The sequence below is a fragment of the Scedosporium apiospermum genome (genome assembly GCF_000732125.1).
Source record: "Scedosporium apiospermum strain IHEM 14462 chromosome Unknown SEQ_SAPIO_0121, whole genome shotgun sequence".
Taxonomy (NCBI): Eukaryota; Fungi; Ascomycota; class Sordariomycetes; order Microascales; family Microascaceae; genus Scedosporium; species Scedosporium apiospermum.
Window position 1 is genome coordinate 938721 of NW_015971822.1, and position 16330 is coordinate 955050.

The window sequence follows — 16330 nt, forward strand, 5'->3', positions numbered from 1 at the left end:
AGTCGGCGTCCCTTAAGGCCTGGAGATGGGGTCGTGTGGAGGACTGGGCGTCTCTGCACCTCTCCACAGCTCTCTCTGGGTGATCTAGCCCTGGCCTGCTCGAACCAGAAGAGCGGTGTCCTTGCACCACCACACCTCCAGTCCAAGGCAGGCACAGACAGGCTAGCACTGTCTTTTTTTTCTCTCACCCACTCCACAGTCCACACCCTCCCAAACCCGCCCACTCATTCCTCCCACCCCTGGCATTGGTATTATACCAGGGTTATCCGCCCACCACTTTTCTCTCGCTCTCTTGCTCTTCTTCCCTTTCTTATCCTCATCCTGCGTATCGATCGTCGAGGCCATACATTTTGCCTTTCACCGTCCTCTTCCCCAGTCTTTCTTTTTCTTTTTCTTCTTTTTTCCCTTCCTGTCACTCTTTCAAAATACTGTCTAGCTAGTTCGGAATAACCCGTTCACTCCTTCCGGGTTCCATTACATTCATTTAGGCTTGACTTGTCTCCCAGCTCTTCATCCCAATTTTCGACACACCAACGTTTCACGATTTCAATCACCAGTCCCTGGTCCCAATAGTATCCTCTTTCCTTGCTTGATAGGGATAGGACGACACTCCTTTGAACAGTTTTACTATCCAGTCGCGCATTCACTCTTTCCCCTTTAACCTATTAGTCTTCATCCTGGACTTCCACGACTCCGCGACATATCCATTCCCCCGTCGGTTTATACTATTATATGCCTTTTTAATTAGTCCAACTAAGACGACACTCTTTATTTCTCGATCTCTCGACGACCATTGACCCGGCCGCTCGAATTACTTCGATTCCGAACCCGCAGAAAGAACTCGTCGAGCCATCGAACAACCCGCACACACGCACTATATTTTCGGCGAAATCTTAAGAATGGCCACGAAACTTGAGCCTTCGGCGCTTGCTCCGAACGCCGGGACACCGGGTGCCCCGACCCCTTCCCCTTCGCCTGGATCCTCAGTCACGCCGATCAAGTCTGAGTCTAAGACGGAACACAAGCCACTGACCAATATCACACCTACAAATGGTCAGACCCCGTCGAGGAGGCCCCCTCGAAAGAGTACCTTGACCCAGCAGCAGAAGAACCAGAAGAGGCAGAGGGCGACCCAGGACCAACTCGCGACTCTCGAGCTCGAATTCAGCAAGAACCCTACTCCCACTGCTGAAGTGCGAGACCGGATAGCTGAGGAAATCAACATGACACAACGATCTGTCCAGATCTGGTTCCAGAACAGGTGAGTTCCAGGAGACAAATTCTGGCGTTGTCGCCATAAGCATGCTGACTTGAACAACCACGATAGACGCGCCAAGATTAAGCTCATGGCGAAGAAGCATCTTGAGAACGGTGAGGATCTGGATTCGATCCCCGAGTCCATGCGCCAGTATCTTGCCATGCAGGCCATGGAATCCGGAAAGGGTCTTGGCGGAAGCTTTTTAGGCCGCACTGGACTCTTCCCCTATGGAAATGGGATGCTCCTTGGCGGTGACCCGACCGGCCAAGGCAAAGTTCGTAAGTGACATCCAACTCCACCTCCCTTTCCTTTAGTTCCTTGTGCGGGTTATATCTAGCTCGCCCGACATTGGAGTGTAAAACTCCCGCCTCTACTCTCTGTATGGTGCTGACTGATCGCGCCCAGTCATTCAACATCTCACCTGTCGTGCTTTGAGCATTGGCACCTGGACGCGTGTCGGTCAGAATATGATGGATCTCATCGTCTTCTACTCTCCCGATAAGTGTACGATGACCTACTACATCAACAACGAACAGGCCGGGTACAAGATCGAGTACCCATTTGCCTACGTCAAGAGCATCTACCTCGAGAACAACGAGGGAGACCCCACTAAACCTGGTGGTATTGTGATCGAGCTTAACCGCCCGCCTCACTTCTTCATGGACTCGAGCACCAACGCTCAGGGTTTCTACCAGGTGAACGATTTCACCGAAGACCTCCAAGCTTCGCGATGCCTCATCCACCGCCTTGGTGGAAGCCCCAAGGTTCTCAGCGGTCAGCTTGCCAAGCTTGTTTCCCTCGAGTCCTTCATGAACCGCCACCTTCACCAAGCCCCGCCACCCATGTTTGACACGCACGCACTGTCGGTTTCTGCTCCCGTATCGCCGACGGCCCGTCCTTCGTCTCAACCCAACTTCGCCCAACCGCACGTCGGCATGTTCCAGGAATCGTGGGGCATTAACAACATGCAGCCTGGTATGCGCGGACCCGGCCACAAGCGACAGCGAAGTCGCTCCGTTCCCATGCCTGTGGACTTCTCCCTTTTCCAGACGCCGATGCCGTCCTTCTACATCCAACAGCCTGGCGAGGCAGCGCCTCAACCGGCCAGCCCTAATATCTTCGCGCCTGTGCCTCAGCAACCCCATGGTATCGGCCCGAACCTGCGAATCGACACCCAGGCTGGCTTCGGCCTCGACATGCGCCAGTACCCCATGTCGGCAACCACTGCTTCGCCCTCGGATTTCTCGAGCCCTAATTTCTTCGCTGCGCAAGGCCCCGAGCCAACTCCACTCCCAGTGAATACTCCGTACAGCAGCACATTCCTCTCGCCCATGGTTAACCCGTCGAACATGCCTCCTCCCTCGGTCTCGCCCTTGTCCTTCAACGGCCCCTCGGAGCCCTCGATCGTCGAGCAGTCGCCTCCTATGGCCATGCTAGGGCGCCCTGCTTCGGCCGATGCCTATCAGATGAACGATTCTTGCGCAGTATCTGACGACGGCACGAACCTGAACGAGATGTACTCGAAACATAGCATCAACCTTCCTCTCCACCCTCACTCACCAGCCTACGTCGAGCAGCAGCAGTCCGAGGTGGACATGAACCAGCTTGTCCAGTTTGATTCGGCTGAGCCGTCAAGCCTCTCTCCCGAATCTATGGGACATGGGCTCGGTCAGGGTCAAGGGATGGCGCAGGCCACACCTCAAGCTGCTCAATAAGGGGCGCTACGGTGCTAACAGACTGACTCCCAAGGGGAACACAATGTCAATTGATTGGAATCTTGGGATAGAGATGTGGAAGGGCGTATACAGATTGGGAAAGGGATTTGAAACAGCAATCTACGACGACGAAATGAGTTATTCTGATATCCGAATTTTGCCTCTTTTCCCTTTTTATTTTTTTTATCTTGGATTTGGTCTCTTTTTCTGTTTCGTTCTCTCCTCCTTTTTTCCCCCGTCGTTGAAAAATATTGGTCTTGTTTCCTTTGTCGTTTCATGTTGAAATCATTATACCAGGCGTTTCTGGTGGTTTTCGAGACTATACCTAGAGCTTTTTTCCTCCCCCTAGCCTTGTGCTGTTTGTTTTTTTCTTTTTTCTTCCCTCCCGTTATTGTCTATTCCATACCTGTTTTCTGCACGCTTTTGTCTCTTTGTCGCTTCTGGTTTACGCGACGCGAGGCTCTTGACGTACGTTCTCCGGACATGATGGGTTGCTTTATTCAGCACATTCGATTCGGGCAGTCGCTTGGCGACTCCAGACGCATCTGGGCGTCTCTTGTTTGTTCCTCGATTTCGTTCAGTGGGGTGGGATTGATTGCCCGGTCGAGTCCAGTTGGACGGACGACTGAACACGACTTGGGAAGTTCGTCTTTTTTTTGGCATCAATGTTTTCCTTTACCGCGCAGGACATAATACTTGTTCTTAACCTGCCCAGCGCGCATCTCCAGTATTGACAGAATACGAGAGCCGTTTCTCCTGTTCGAGAAGACGCTAGGTTCTCAACCTAATAATTGACTTCATATACTTTGCACAGTCACTTGGATTGACTTTTTGTCCCCCAAAGAATCTTTATCTTGATGTGTTCACTCTCGTATTCAAGCTCGTGATGGATTGCCTTGCTGGGCCACGCAAGCTCCGCGTGGATCTGCAGTCATCATGGCGACTGCATGATTGGTTTTTTCTTTTAAACTCTGATAAAAAAAATAATAAAAAAGGCTCTTGCTGCAAGCCAGGCCAGTGAGAGGAGGGCATGCGTCACGAAATCGGAAAAGGAAACGAAGAAAAGACAAAAATAGAAGAAACCATCAAGTTTGAAGTTACGGAAACGACGCAAATTGTGTGAACGATCTCTCATAAGTTTCATGACACAGGAGCTTTGGGCAGGTCGAGGAGTGAGACGGTTGCCATCGATTCAGGTTCCAGGACTTGGAAGTTCCCAGAGGGGGAGGGTGGGGATCGAAACGGAAGAGCTTCTTTTCCCGTCATTTACAGATTCTTGTTTCTACGAAGCCGGGTGTTTTTGGAAATGTAAAACGTGATGGTAGTCTAAATGTTCAAATTGTCCGGGTGAGACACGGACTGCTTGGCGAGGACTTGTCTTTGGCTTTTTTCTCTCCTCTTCTTTTTTGATTTTTTCTTTTTCCTCTTTATTCTTCTACACGAGGAGCCACGCGTCTACGATTAATGGGTCAAGAGATGGATGGATGGATGGATGCGTAGCGGGGAGCCCTCCCGTCTGGCCGGGACGTGCTGCAGCATATCAGACATGCAGATTTGGCGATGGGTTTGGATTGGCAAGAGGAGGATTGGAACCATTGGTGCCCTGGCTCTTTGGGTATCTCTCTTCACGGTTAGGAACAGGAAAATTTCTAATCTAGGAGGATTTGCCACCTTGGTCTGGTAGATTCTTCGAGAGAGAGAAAGGGGGGCTGCGCAGGATTTGGGAAGCATTTGCTCTACACCACCATTGATGATGGGGTTATGGCGCCAGTCCATACCGTAACTCCGCACACTACTAGCATTTCGTACGTTGATATCAAGGCAATCCGGGGTTTAGTGTGGGCGCCAGGAGTGGGCTCAACTATGCTTCCGTGTGCTCCCCTTGGCGTTTGACTTTTTTCTGGTGGCTTTAAGTCCTGCCTGGCTTCCAAGAAGACAAACGGCATTTTTGTTTCTCCTCCTTTGTTGGGCCTTTTTTTTTTTTTTTTTTTTTTTTTTTTTTTTTCTGTGGCTCGAATTAAGCTCCTTCCATCCGCTGGCGATGGGCTGATGGGGTGAACATTCGGTGAAAGAGTATCTGAAGCGGAAGCGCTACAAGGTGTTTCCGACGGGCGCCTTCTGCATGCATAAACGTACTCAGTACTAGAGATCGAGGCCGAGTCGATAGAATCAGCCGATGGGAGGCTATCTCTGGGTTCCTGGGTTGGGGCGAACCAACGAATGATTGCTTTGGTCTCTGTTCGGAGAAAATCGTACTCCGGACTTGTCTGGTGTACGGACCCTGCTTGGCTTTGAGATAATGCGTAAGGAGGATGTTTGACAGCGGGCTGTGCTGAGTTTACAAAGGTACGAAGCGAAGCAATTGTCCTGGTGTTGTGGATGGAGCATTTGATATGTGGCGATAATGATACTCCGTAATTGTGATCAAGATCAATCAATGTTAAGATTACTTTCCACGTACGAAGTATGAAGCGCGTACTTCGTCCTCCGTATTGGTTTAGTTGACTTCCAAGAAACTCGCCTTCCAATTGTTCTTTTTCATGCAAGGGCACATGATACGGTCCCTCGGTCCTTCCGTCTTGCCAAACCCTCCGCTACGACCATGATGGTCGATTGCTCCTGCTGCTTGCTTGTTGGCGGCGGGCGGGAGGTCCGGTTTGGGGAGGTACAGAGGAGCGTGCATGGATTTTGTACTTTGTATACAGGTAGTTTACTCGCATACACTACCTTGGCCTGGTGGAATGTGGAAGATACGAAGTACTGTACTTCGAATGTACAAGTGATCAAGGCGGGGACCACATGCAGACACCAGACCACACCACGAGCACGCTACTGCTAGTACGAGACTATAGAGTAGCACCCTGCGTCAGCCTTTGAGTTACACTCCACTCCACCACCACAATGCACCCACTACGAGGGATCGATCCCAGTGAGGAGAGCAAGAACACTCAAATCAATGCTTTCCCACGCTAAAAAGCTCTTTTTTCCCGACCACCACGGGCTTTGAAGAGGGGGGGATCGGGGCGGACTCAGCCACCAGACCACGCCGCCTGTCATGACCTGGATCGCCCATGATTGGATCAATCATGAATCTGCCCTTTCAGGTTTCTTCTGCGTGCGCCCCGCTGTTGGCGGTCTACTTTTCGTCCAAGTGCAACATAGTACAGTCTTACGAGGTAGAAGTAGACTGCTGCACTGCTTCAATGCAGTTTATTCCGTTGTTGACAGCGGACCGGGACTTTGCTGAACTGCATTGATCAATTCTGACTGGCGGTACTGGTGTTCCTGGTGTTGCGGAGACTTGGAGTCCGCCGATTGCGCATCACCAAATCCCGAGTACGAAGTGTTAAACTGGTACCAAATTAATACGGGCTTTGGGCCTGCCCCATATTAACGAAACAACCCCATCAGGGAGAAGGATCACATTGATTGAGTGTGGCGGGTTTTAGTGAAGAGCGGCGCATGTGCGCTTGCGTAAGTACAACTAACATAAAGTAAAAATACCGAAGGTAGAAGTTAGCGGTGGTTTATCCCCAGACCCTGAGACGGGAAACTGGAAACAGCACTCGGCCGCAAAACATCGTCAATGTCAACGGGGCCTCACCTGTCATTGATTTTCCCTCACTCTCATCCCACTCTCCTCTCCCCTCCAACCTTGCCATGCAGTCGCTATCATTGAATTGATCTTAACACTATTCAATCATTCTATATAGACCTGGCTAGCTTTCTGTGTCCATTCTTTTATTTGTTCCTCTCCTGGGCGAGAGCCTGAATCCTCCCCATCCATCAATTGATCCCATCCTAGCCTGGAGAGCCAGCCAAGCCTTTTTCGTGTTTTTACCCGTCCAGACCTGCACCGACCTTCCCAGTCCGCTTGACGATCCCAGTAATTGCCAGACACCCCCATGATTGCTGCACTTGTCCACGTTCTGCCAAGTGTTTAAGTGTTTGGAACACCCACGCAATATCATCGCCAATCAACTTCCGTCCACACTACACGAGACTGCCCTGCTGATGAACTGTCGTTGAATTAAAACTTGCTACACTACATTCTTTTTTTCTCAGTCTGTTCCAGCCTTGGCCCTCGGATTTTTTTATCCCTACCCTCGTGCAAGGTTTCGGAACTCCTTGTCGAGCTTCACCGTTCTTTCGTTTTATTTTCCTCGAACTGCCGTGACCTCGGCAGTTCACACCCACTTCGAAGCATCGAACCCCCGAAACAGGACGGGATCCTGGGAATAGAGGACAGACAAATCAAGAGAACAGTGCCTTTCGCGAACCGGCCATCTGACACCTTCGTCGACGGATGGTGAATCTTCTCTTGACCTCATGGCCTCACGCCCGAGCGGGGACCACCCTCGCGACTCCTCTCACCCGCGAGTCCCGAATGATCCCGCTCGATCTCGATCTACCCGCTCCCTCGATCACTCTTCCGGTCCTTACCATGCTCCCTCTGGAGATCATTCTCCGGCCCGTAGATATCAGTTCGATCCCTCCTCTTCCTCTACCATCGCTAGCCCGACCAGCGCGAGATTAAATCGCTCGACCTCTGCTACGAATATCCGCAATGACTACGATCGTCATCACGTGCGATTCTCTCACCACGATACCTCGAGGTCTCCGTCCAGGGCACCGCCGGACTCCTCCACCGTGAAGAATTCCGAGAAGCTCTCCATGAACGATGATGCGCCTACCCTCACCGTTACCGCCACCCCGAGTGCTGCTACCATGTCCGACTACACCTTCACCTCGAAGTTCGGGCTTCTAAGGCCCTCGCGCCTGAACGACACAGCCGATGCCGTCAAGCACCGCGCCGCGTCTATATACCGCAAATACATTATAGAAGGCCTACTGCGCCAGAAGCCTCTGCCACCCAGTCGCGATGGACGCCACATCCCGCTAGATATCTCGAGCCACTGCCCCCAGGACCTGGTGGATGAGAGGTCTGGGAAGCCCTACATTAACAACTTCATCAGATCTAGTCGATATACCGTATGGGATTTCCTGCCCAAGCAGCTCATCTTCCAGTTTAGCAGGCTGGCCAACTTTTACTTTTTGGTTATGGGCACCATGCAAATGATTCCCGGCCTGAGCACGACTGGCAAATACACCACCATAGTACCACTGGCCATCTTCGTGTCGTTCAGTATGGCGAAGGAGGGCTATGATGACTATCGGCGGTATACCCTCGACAAGGCGGAGAACCGCAGCAGTGCCTGGGTGCTTCGTGGTACCAAGGACGAGTCCGGCATGAGGCGACCTAACAAGCTAATAGACCGCGTCAAGAAGCGTTCCGACAAAACAGACTCATCGAGGGACGAAGAAGATGTAATCGAGGAGGTGCAGCAGGATGGCGACTGGATGCGCGTCGAGTGGAAGGACATGATAGTTGGAGACATTGTCCGCCTGAACCGTGATGATAATGTTCCCGCCGACCTCATTCTCCTTCACGCTACCGGACCCAACTGCGTTGCCTACATCGAGACGATGGCACTGGACGGCGAGACCAACCTCAAGAGTAAACAGGGCTGCCCCTTACTCGCAGGCCGCTGCCATAACCTTGAAGGCCTTCGATCGGTTCAGGCCGAGATTGTTTCCGAGGACCCAAACCTTGACCTCTACAATTATGACGGACGAGTTACCGTCAATGGCGAGACCTTGCCACTTACCTCGAATAACATCATCTACCGAGGCTCAACCGTACGCAACACGACCGAAGCGATTGGACTTGTCGTCAACTCGGGCGAAGAATGCAAGATCCGGATGAATGCCCACAAGAACATTCGTGCGAAGGCGCCTGCCATCCAGAGCATCGTCAATAAGATTGTCCTGTTCCTCGTGTTCTTCGTCGTCATGCTCAGCATTGGTCTGACTATCGGATACTACCGGTGGAGGGCTGGCTTTGAGAAGCACCTGTGGTTCCTCATGGGCGCCAGCCTGTCTTTCAAGAATATTTTCATCGCCTTCCTCCTTATGTTCAACACTCTCATTCCCTTATCACTCTACATCAGTCTTGAAATTATCAAGCTCGGTCAGCTTTACTTCCTTGGCGACGTGGAGATGTACGATCCCGTCACTAACACACCCATGGTGGCCAATACCATGACCATTCTCGAGAATCTCGGCCAGGTAAACTACGTCTTTTCCGACAAGACGGGTACCCTTACGGAGAACGTCATGCGCTTCCGGAAAATGTCGGTCGCCGGTATGCCGTGGCTCCACGACATGGATGTCAAGCGCGACGAGGCCGACAAGCAGCGCAAAATTGAAGAGTCCGAACGTCTACGCAAAAGCAAGAAGAAGAAGAAGAAGGCGAAGCAGGCCGCCGCCGCTACTACATCTCTTGGCAAGGTACTCGATGATGACGATGATGACGCGGCTACTGGTGTCGGTGTCGGTGGTCCGGCCGGAGCCCGTGAGAGCTTTGCGTTGTCCGACCTAGGCTCGCCCGTTTCGCCCGTTACTCCTGGAGGTCATTTCTTCCGCGGCCCTGTTGCGTCATCATCTAGGTCCATGACTCGTGTGGCGGCTGGTTCAGAGCCCAAGACGGAGCAACTTTTACGCTATCTTCGCGAGCGTCCCAATACCTCCTTCTCGAGGAAGGCGAGGCACTTTATCATCTGCATGGCACTATGTAATACTTGTTTGCCGGAAATCAAGGAGAATGGACAGATTGCGTATCAAGCCTCATCTCCCGACGAGCTCGCCCTTGTCGAGGCTGCCCGCGACCTTGGCTATGAGATGATTGACCGTCCTGCCGATAGCATCAAGCTAAGGTACACCGACGCCACCACTGGGAATACTGTTATCGAAGTATTTGAAATACTCGATGTCATCGAGTTCACGAGCAAGCGGAAGCGCATGTCCATCATTATCCGGATGCCAGACGGTCGCATCTGTGTCTTGTGCAAGGGCGCCGACAGCGCTCTCTTGCCACGTTTGAAGCTGAGCAACCTCGCGATCCAAAAGGCCCGTGAAGTCGAGATCCAAGCAAACAGGCGCCGCAGTCAGGAGCAAGAGAATATCATCCGCAGGCGGAGCTTGCACGGAACTCCCCGCAATAGTATGGCTTTAAGCCGTTCCTCGACATCCGGCGTCCGACCGGCGCTTGCTAAGGCTCGCGCGTCGCTCGACTTTAGGCGCATTTCGACGGATATCGGCCGTGAAAGCCACGACTACCGCAACCTTCGCAAGTCGATGAGTGACATGGGGGTGACTTCTCCGACCGTCGCGTCCAAGAATGATGGCTACCTTTCTCCACGACCTAGTTTGACTCTATCTACGTATGAGATGCTTGAAGGCCTCGTCGACGAGTCTGTCGCCATTAACGAAGGTACGGTCTTTGAACGGTGTTTCCAGCACACGGACGACTTCGCTACCGAAGGTCTGCGTACCCTTCTCTTCGCGTACCGCTACATCGAGGAAGACGATTATCGCACATGGAAGAAAATTTACCACGAAGCGACGACGAGCTTAGTTGATCGACAGGAGAGGATCGAGGCTGCTGGTGAGCTGATTGAGCAAAAATTTGACCTTGCTGGGGCCACTGCCATCGAGGACAAGCTGCAGGAGGGCGTGCCGGAAACCATTGATAAGCTGAGGCGGGCAAACATCAAGGTTTGGATGCTCACGGGTGACAAGAGGGAGACGGCCATTAACATTGGCCATTCGGCGAGGGTGTGTAAGCCGTTTTCGGAGGTTTATATCCTTGACGCCAACTTGGCGAACCTCTTTGACACGCTCACGTCGACGTTGACCGAAGTCGGCCGCGGCATGGTGCCTCACTCTGTGGTGGTCGTTGATGGGCAGACGCTTTCCGACATCGATGACGACAAGACTCTTAGCGCTCTGTTCTACGATCTTGTTGTTCGCGTCGATTCCGTCATTTGCTGTCGAGCTTCCCCCTCGCAGAAGGCCCAGCTTATCAAGAAGATTCGTCACCGCGTCCCCAAGACGATGACGCTCGCAATCGGTGACGGCGCCAACGACATTGGTATGATTCTCGCCTCGCACGTCGGCGTCGGAATCTCGGGCCGCGAGGGTCTGCAGGCGGCCCGTATCGCCGATTACTCGATTGCTCAGTTCCGGTTCCTCCAACGGTTGCTTTTCGTACACGGCCGATGGAACTATATCCGCACCAGCAAGTACGTCCTCGCGACCTTTTGGAAGGAAATCTTCTTCTTCCTGGCCCAGGCGCATTACCAGCTGTTCACCGGCTACACGGGCACGTCGCTGTACGAGAACTGGAGCTTGACAGTCTTCAACGGCGTGTTTACCTCGATTCCCGTCATCATTCTGGGTATTCTGGACCAGGACCTTAGCGCCAAGACGTTGCTGGCTTTTCCCGAGCTGTATAACTTTGGTCAGCGGTGCAAAGGGTTCAACTATATGAATTTTATCACCTGGAGCGTGATGGGCGCTCTCGAGTCTTGCCTGTTGTTCTACGTTGTGTGGGCCGTGTATAGGAACATGCAGTTTACATCGGATACGTCGCTCTACGCCATGGGAAGCGCATGCTTTACGGTTGGTGTCTTGTTCATCAACATTAAGCTCCTGTAAGTGTGGACTCTCACCCTCTCTCACCCAGTGTTGGGAGACATAAATTTCGATGACTAACTTGGAGCGCAGCGTACTTGAAATGCACAACAAGACAATCATCACGTTTGCTGGTCTCTTCCTCTCCATCACGGGATGGTTCATGTGGAATCTTCTCCTCGGCGCCATCTATCCTAGCGGCCTCAAGATTTACCAGGTACCTGGCGCGTTTATGCACAACTTTGGCCACACCCTCACGTGGTGGACCATTGGCCTACTTGTATTGCTAAGCCTCATCGTCATCGAGCTGATTTTCGCCGCCGTACGACGAGTGTACTGGCCGGGCGACTGGGACATTATGCAGCGAGTCGAAAAGGAAGGCCGAGTAGAGGAGATGCGCAGAGAGGTGGATGCTGAGAAGGGAGAGGTCGAAGGCATAGACGTGATCGATACCAGCCCTGTTGCCGACGGCGCAATGGAGATGCGGGAAGTGAGAATCACGGGGGACACGCTGACCGTGCCTGGCGCGGCGGGAAGCGAGATCCGGACGAGTTTCCAGGAGATGAGATCCAGCTTCCACGACACTCGATCGAGCTTCCAGGAAAACAGACGCAGTTTCCACGAACGAAGGGCGGACACGTCGGCGCACAGGTGGCCACGGCGGTCGCATGACGAGTACGTTAGGCCGTCGTTTACGCCTTTGGCTGAAGAGAGGAGGAATCCGTTTGATAGAGTGGGGGGGCAGAATAGCCTGCCCGAAGACGGAAGAGAGAGTTGAGAAGCCGCGAGATCCTACACACAGCTTGCGCGCCCGAGTTATGGGAACCCTATGCTAGGATGATCCCACCACATTCATTATCTTTGTTTTTTAACGACCGGTCTTTGCATAGAGAGGAGAGCATGCCTGTATATAGTCACTCCTTTAACGTTTGGTTCTCACGGCCGGTTTCTCAAGAAGAGGCGGGTAAAAAAGAAAGAGAGCTCGGAGTTTTTGCCGTTCATTGGGTTGGTTCTTTCACAACTTTCGTTTACTGTTGCTTTTGGTTGGTGGTTTGCTCGCGTTTTTTTCTGCTCCATGATACCATGATTTTGGAGGGAGGGGGTTGGAACCAGAGGGTGTCTTCTTCAACCCTTTTGTGGTTTTGTTTTCTCTTCGTGTCTATTGATTGGGTTTTTGGGCTTTAGAGGTATATATGATTGCACAATGCCAATTCTGCACATAAACACCATGGGATGTCTGGATCTGAGCTATTTCCTCTTGATGAACTTTGTCTGGTTTCTTAGAGAAGCACATTGCTTAGTAGAGGACTAGTCTGTGAGTAACTCACATGTACGAAGCAGCATGAAGAATGCTAGAAGGGGAAAGTCTTTTGAAGTATTTGCCGGCGGGATTTAAGCTATTGGGCTTTGTTTTGCTTGTATGCGCCGCTCCCGCTTCGGCTTCGGTCCGTGTGGTTTGGCGGGGGTGATTTGCTAGATATCCGAGCGCGGTGGGTGTTTCAAGATCTTTTTTGGGATATTTACCGACTGACCTTCGCATCCTTCTTTTTCGTCCTTTAAGCAATCTTGAACACTCTTTTTTTTTTTTTTTTTTTTTTTTTTTTTTTTGGAACCGAGAACGCCTCGGTGAAGCGGTTTTCCAATATAGTTTAATCCTGCTTGCGAATAAGCTTAGTTCCCAAAGGAACAGCAAGAATATCCGTAACTGTCGGTGACAAAGGCGGGTTCCGAGGAGGGAAGGGAAAGGCAACACAATGCGGGTAAGGAAGGAACCGACGGTAATGGTCAGCGAAGAAGCGGCGGAGCTACGGCTTCGGAAGGAGACGACGATGACTGGGGTTGAGGTTTGCGAGGTTGATTTGACGGTTCGGAGGACCGAGGTGGAGTTTACGGTTCCTACTGGGCGTGGTCACAGAGAAGAAGGGCATAGCAAAGCAAGAAGGAGGTTGCTGTTCTGGGAAGAACTACGTGAGTTTGTTTCCCAGCATCGATGATTCGTGTAAGAGAATGGACGGGCTATAGCTGACGATGGTGCAGCGGAGTGGCAGCAGTGAGTTGTATTCATGGATATCTGTTTTCTGACTGAGAGGCCTGAGCTTAACGGAGCTTTTCATAGACGGGGAAGCGAGCATATCCGAGGCGGCTATCGGTTTGTTTAATCCTCCTTTTTCTCATCTCCTAGTTGGTGAGAGAAGTGAGCGAGTTGCTAAATCGTTGATAGACGAGCATGCGGATCTGTCGTAGAGTGCCTCAGGAGCTGGGCATATCTCCACAATGAATCAGGTTCCGTCTCCACCTCGCCCGTCCGTCCAACTCCCTCAAAACTTCACTAACACCTTCAAACAGTCAACATCTGGTCCCACCTCATCGGCGCCCTCATCTTCCTCCCCCTCCCCTACTACATGTTCATCACCTCCCTCCCCCCACGCTACGCCCTCGCCACACCCTTCGACATCCTCGTCTGCTCAGCCTGGTTCCTCGGCGTAGCAACCTGCTTCATCCTCTCCGTAACATTCCACACCCTCGCCTCCCACAGCGAATCTGTCCACGAACGAACCCTCCGCCTCGACTTCCAGGGCGTCCTGATCCTCATGCTGGGCTCCACGCTCTCCCTCACCACTTACTCGACGTGCCATCGCACTACAACGCGCCGTCTCGCGCACCACGCCGTTAATTTCGCTCTTGGGATATCGGCGAGCTTGGCGACGGGGAGTTCCGCGTTGGGTGAGGCGCATCTGGGTCGTTGGAGGGCTGTGCTGTTTTCTTTGTTTGGTGGGGGTGTGTTCGTCGTGCCGGTTTGGTGGGCGTCGGGGGAGGATGTGGAGGGGTTGGGGGTTTGGTATACGCTGGGGACGGCGGCGTTTAATGCTTTGGGGATGGGGGCTTATCTGGCCAAGGTAAGTTGGGTGTTTCTCAATCTTCCTCCCCTGTTTTTCTTTTCTCTTCTCGTTCTGATGGTTCTTTTCAAGTTTCCGGAGAAGTGGTGGCCAGGGAGGTTTGACATCTTTGGGGCGAGTCATCAGATTATGCATGTTTGTGTAAGTGCCGGGCGTCCCCTTCTTTGGCCTGGGCGGGAGGATGAGGACTGATCATCAGTTTAGGTGTTGATCGCGGCGTTTTCGTACTCGGTTGCTGTGTTCAGGATGTTTGACTATAGGCATGGGGAAGGAAAGTGTCCGGCTCCATTATGAAGGGATGAAAACATGATGACTGTTCGGGGAATCGGCGTGTTTGATCAGCCTCTCCTCCTAGAATGATATCATTATACTTCAATATTGCAGATTCATCATCTGTCGCCTGCCCATTTGACATACAAGACTTGGGGTATTGTAACCTAGGAAAACCAAAGAAAAAAAAACATACACGCTCATAAATCATGAACCTCAACCTTATTCCCTACTCCATCCCAATCCAATCCAATCCTACCCCTCCGAACAAGTAAACCGACTAATTTCATGAAACATCGCTACATGGTGGGGATAAACTTCTTCGAAGCGTCATCCTGCTCGGCAAAGGTCTGAGGGAAGGCGGCGATACCGGCGATGATGCCGGCGACCATGAAGAGCACGGAGATGATGGACCAGATGACGCCCCAGCATTGGGAAGAGCCGCCGTAGCGCTGGGCAAACTGGCTGGCGTCGGAGCTGTTGATTTTTCGGAGGATGAGGTCGTCGCACTAGACATGTTGCGTTAGTTGTGCTGGGCTAGAGAGAGAGGAGGGTAGTGGGAAGGACTTACGATATCCCAGACGCTGTAGAGCGAAGACATGACGCCGATAAAGAGCTACGAGGAGAAGGTTAGTAGTTGGACTCACACAAAGAGCGAGTAAAGGTGATACATACCACAACAAACCTCAACGCCTGCGCATGAGCAATAAACCAACAAGCAACCAACAACCCCACCGCCAACCCAATTGTCAAATACGTCAACCAATCCTTCCTCGCCCACCAAAGCGTCACCAAGAAGCACACGCCCAGCACAATACTAGCCACCTTACTCGCCACAACGTTAAACCCACAAAAGATAAGCAGCGCGCCCACGAGCGAACTCCCCAAGTATCCCGCCGGCAGCGTGATGGCCTGCTTCCCGCCCAGCATGTGCGTGACACCGCCCTCGTTGGGGTCGAGCGAGATGGACTTGACGCGGCCGCCGGTGCAGCAGGCGGCGAGGGCGTGACCGAACTCGTGGAAGGCGATGACGAGCATCTTGAAGGGCCAGAGGATGCCGCGCACGTAGGGGATGTTCCAGAGGAGGGCGATGGCGACGACGTAGGCGCCTATGACGCCCAGGGTTACTTTTTGGGTGTCGTTGACGGTGAGGGCGCGGGTTGATAGAGCGCGGGTGGTGAGGAGGGCGAGGGGGGGGATGGCGCGGCGGGCGTGGTGGAGGGCCTGGGCTGCTGGTGTTGGAGCCATGGTTGTGTTGTCGTTGCTACTGTTGTTGTAATGTGGTGGTGGTGGTGGTGGTGGCGATAGGAGGAGTCGCCGTTATTGTTGATTTCGGCGACTTCGTGTTCTGAGGGTCTCGAAGTGGTTCGTGATGGTATCGAGTTGTGTGCCTGTGTTTGCTGAAGGGGTGAGACAGCGACAGGAGCAACGAGGGAAGCCCCAAGTTCGAAGGCAACAAACTTCAGCCAATTTCAGGGTCTTGGCTGGAATAGAAAACGATCGGCAGGAACGACTGAGCCGGCCAAGAACAACCAAGTATCACATAGAAGAGCGAAGGACTCAAAGAGGAAAGGCGGTCTTCAACGCTGTTGAGAGACTGCCAGCAGGACAGAAAAAAAAACAAAAGGGAGGGAGAATCGTAAATTGATTTAGAC

The 16330-nt window shown here is 52.4% G+C and overlaps 4 protein-coding genes across 4 annotated transcripts; 3 read left to right on the forward strand and 1 right to left on the reverse strand.

Annotated features, from left to right (window-relative positions):
- Nucleotides 1–899: 899 nt before the first annotated feature.
- SAPIO_CDS8330 (Homeobox domain-containing protein) lies at nucleotides 900–2973 on the forward strand (the record flags this gene model as incomplete). Its single annotated transcript, XM_016789986.1, has 3 exons — nucleotides 900–1261; nucleotides 1328–1536; nucleotides 1664–2973. The coding sequence occupies 3 exons, from the start codon at nucleotides 900–902 to the stop codon at nucleotides 2971–2973; spliced, it is 1881 nt and encodes a 626-aa protein (XP_016640249.1).
- A 4329-nt stretch (nucleotides 2974–7302) lies between these two features.
- Nucleotides 7303–12286, forward strand: SAPIO_CDS8331 (Uncharacterized protein; the record flags this gene model as incomplete). The annotated part of the gene is made up of 2 exons (XM_016789987.1): nucleotides 7303–11528; nucleotides 11602–12286. 2 exons carry the CDS (start codon nucleotides 7303–7305, stop codon nucleotides 12284–12286), a joined length of 4911 nt encoding a protein of 1636 aa, XP_016640250.1.
- Nucleotides 12287–13262: 976 nt separating this feature from the next.
- On the forward strand, nucleotides 13263–14707 carry SAPIO_CDS8332 (uncharacterized protein; the record flags this gene model as incomplete). The annotated part of the gene is made up of 4 exons (XM_016789988.1): nucleotides 13263–13476; nucleotides 13855–14405; nucleotides 14478–14546; nucleotides 14666–14707. 4 exons carry the CDS (start codon nucleotides 13263–13265, stop codon nucleotides 14705–14707), a joined length of 876 nt encoding a protein of 291 aa, XP_016640251.1.
- Nucleotides 14708–14974: 267 nt separating this feature from the next.
- On the reverse strand, nucleotides 14975–15923 carry SAPIO_CDS8333 (Uncharacterized protein; the record flags this gene model as incomplete). The annotated part of the gene is made up of 3 exons (XM_016789989.1): nucleotides 14975–15184; nucleotides 15247–15291; nucleotides 15351–15923. The coding sequence occupies 3 exons, from the start codon at nucleotides 15921–15923 to the stop codon at nucleotides 14975–14977; spliced, it is 828 nt and encodes a 275-aa protein (XP_016640252.1).
- Between the last annotated feature and the right edge of the window lie 407 nt (nucleotides 15924–16330).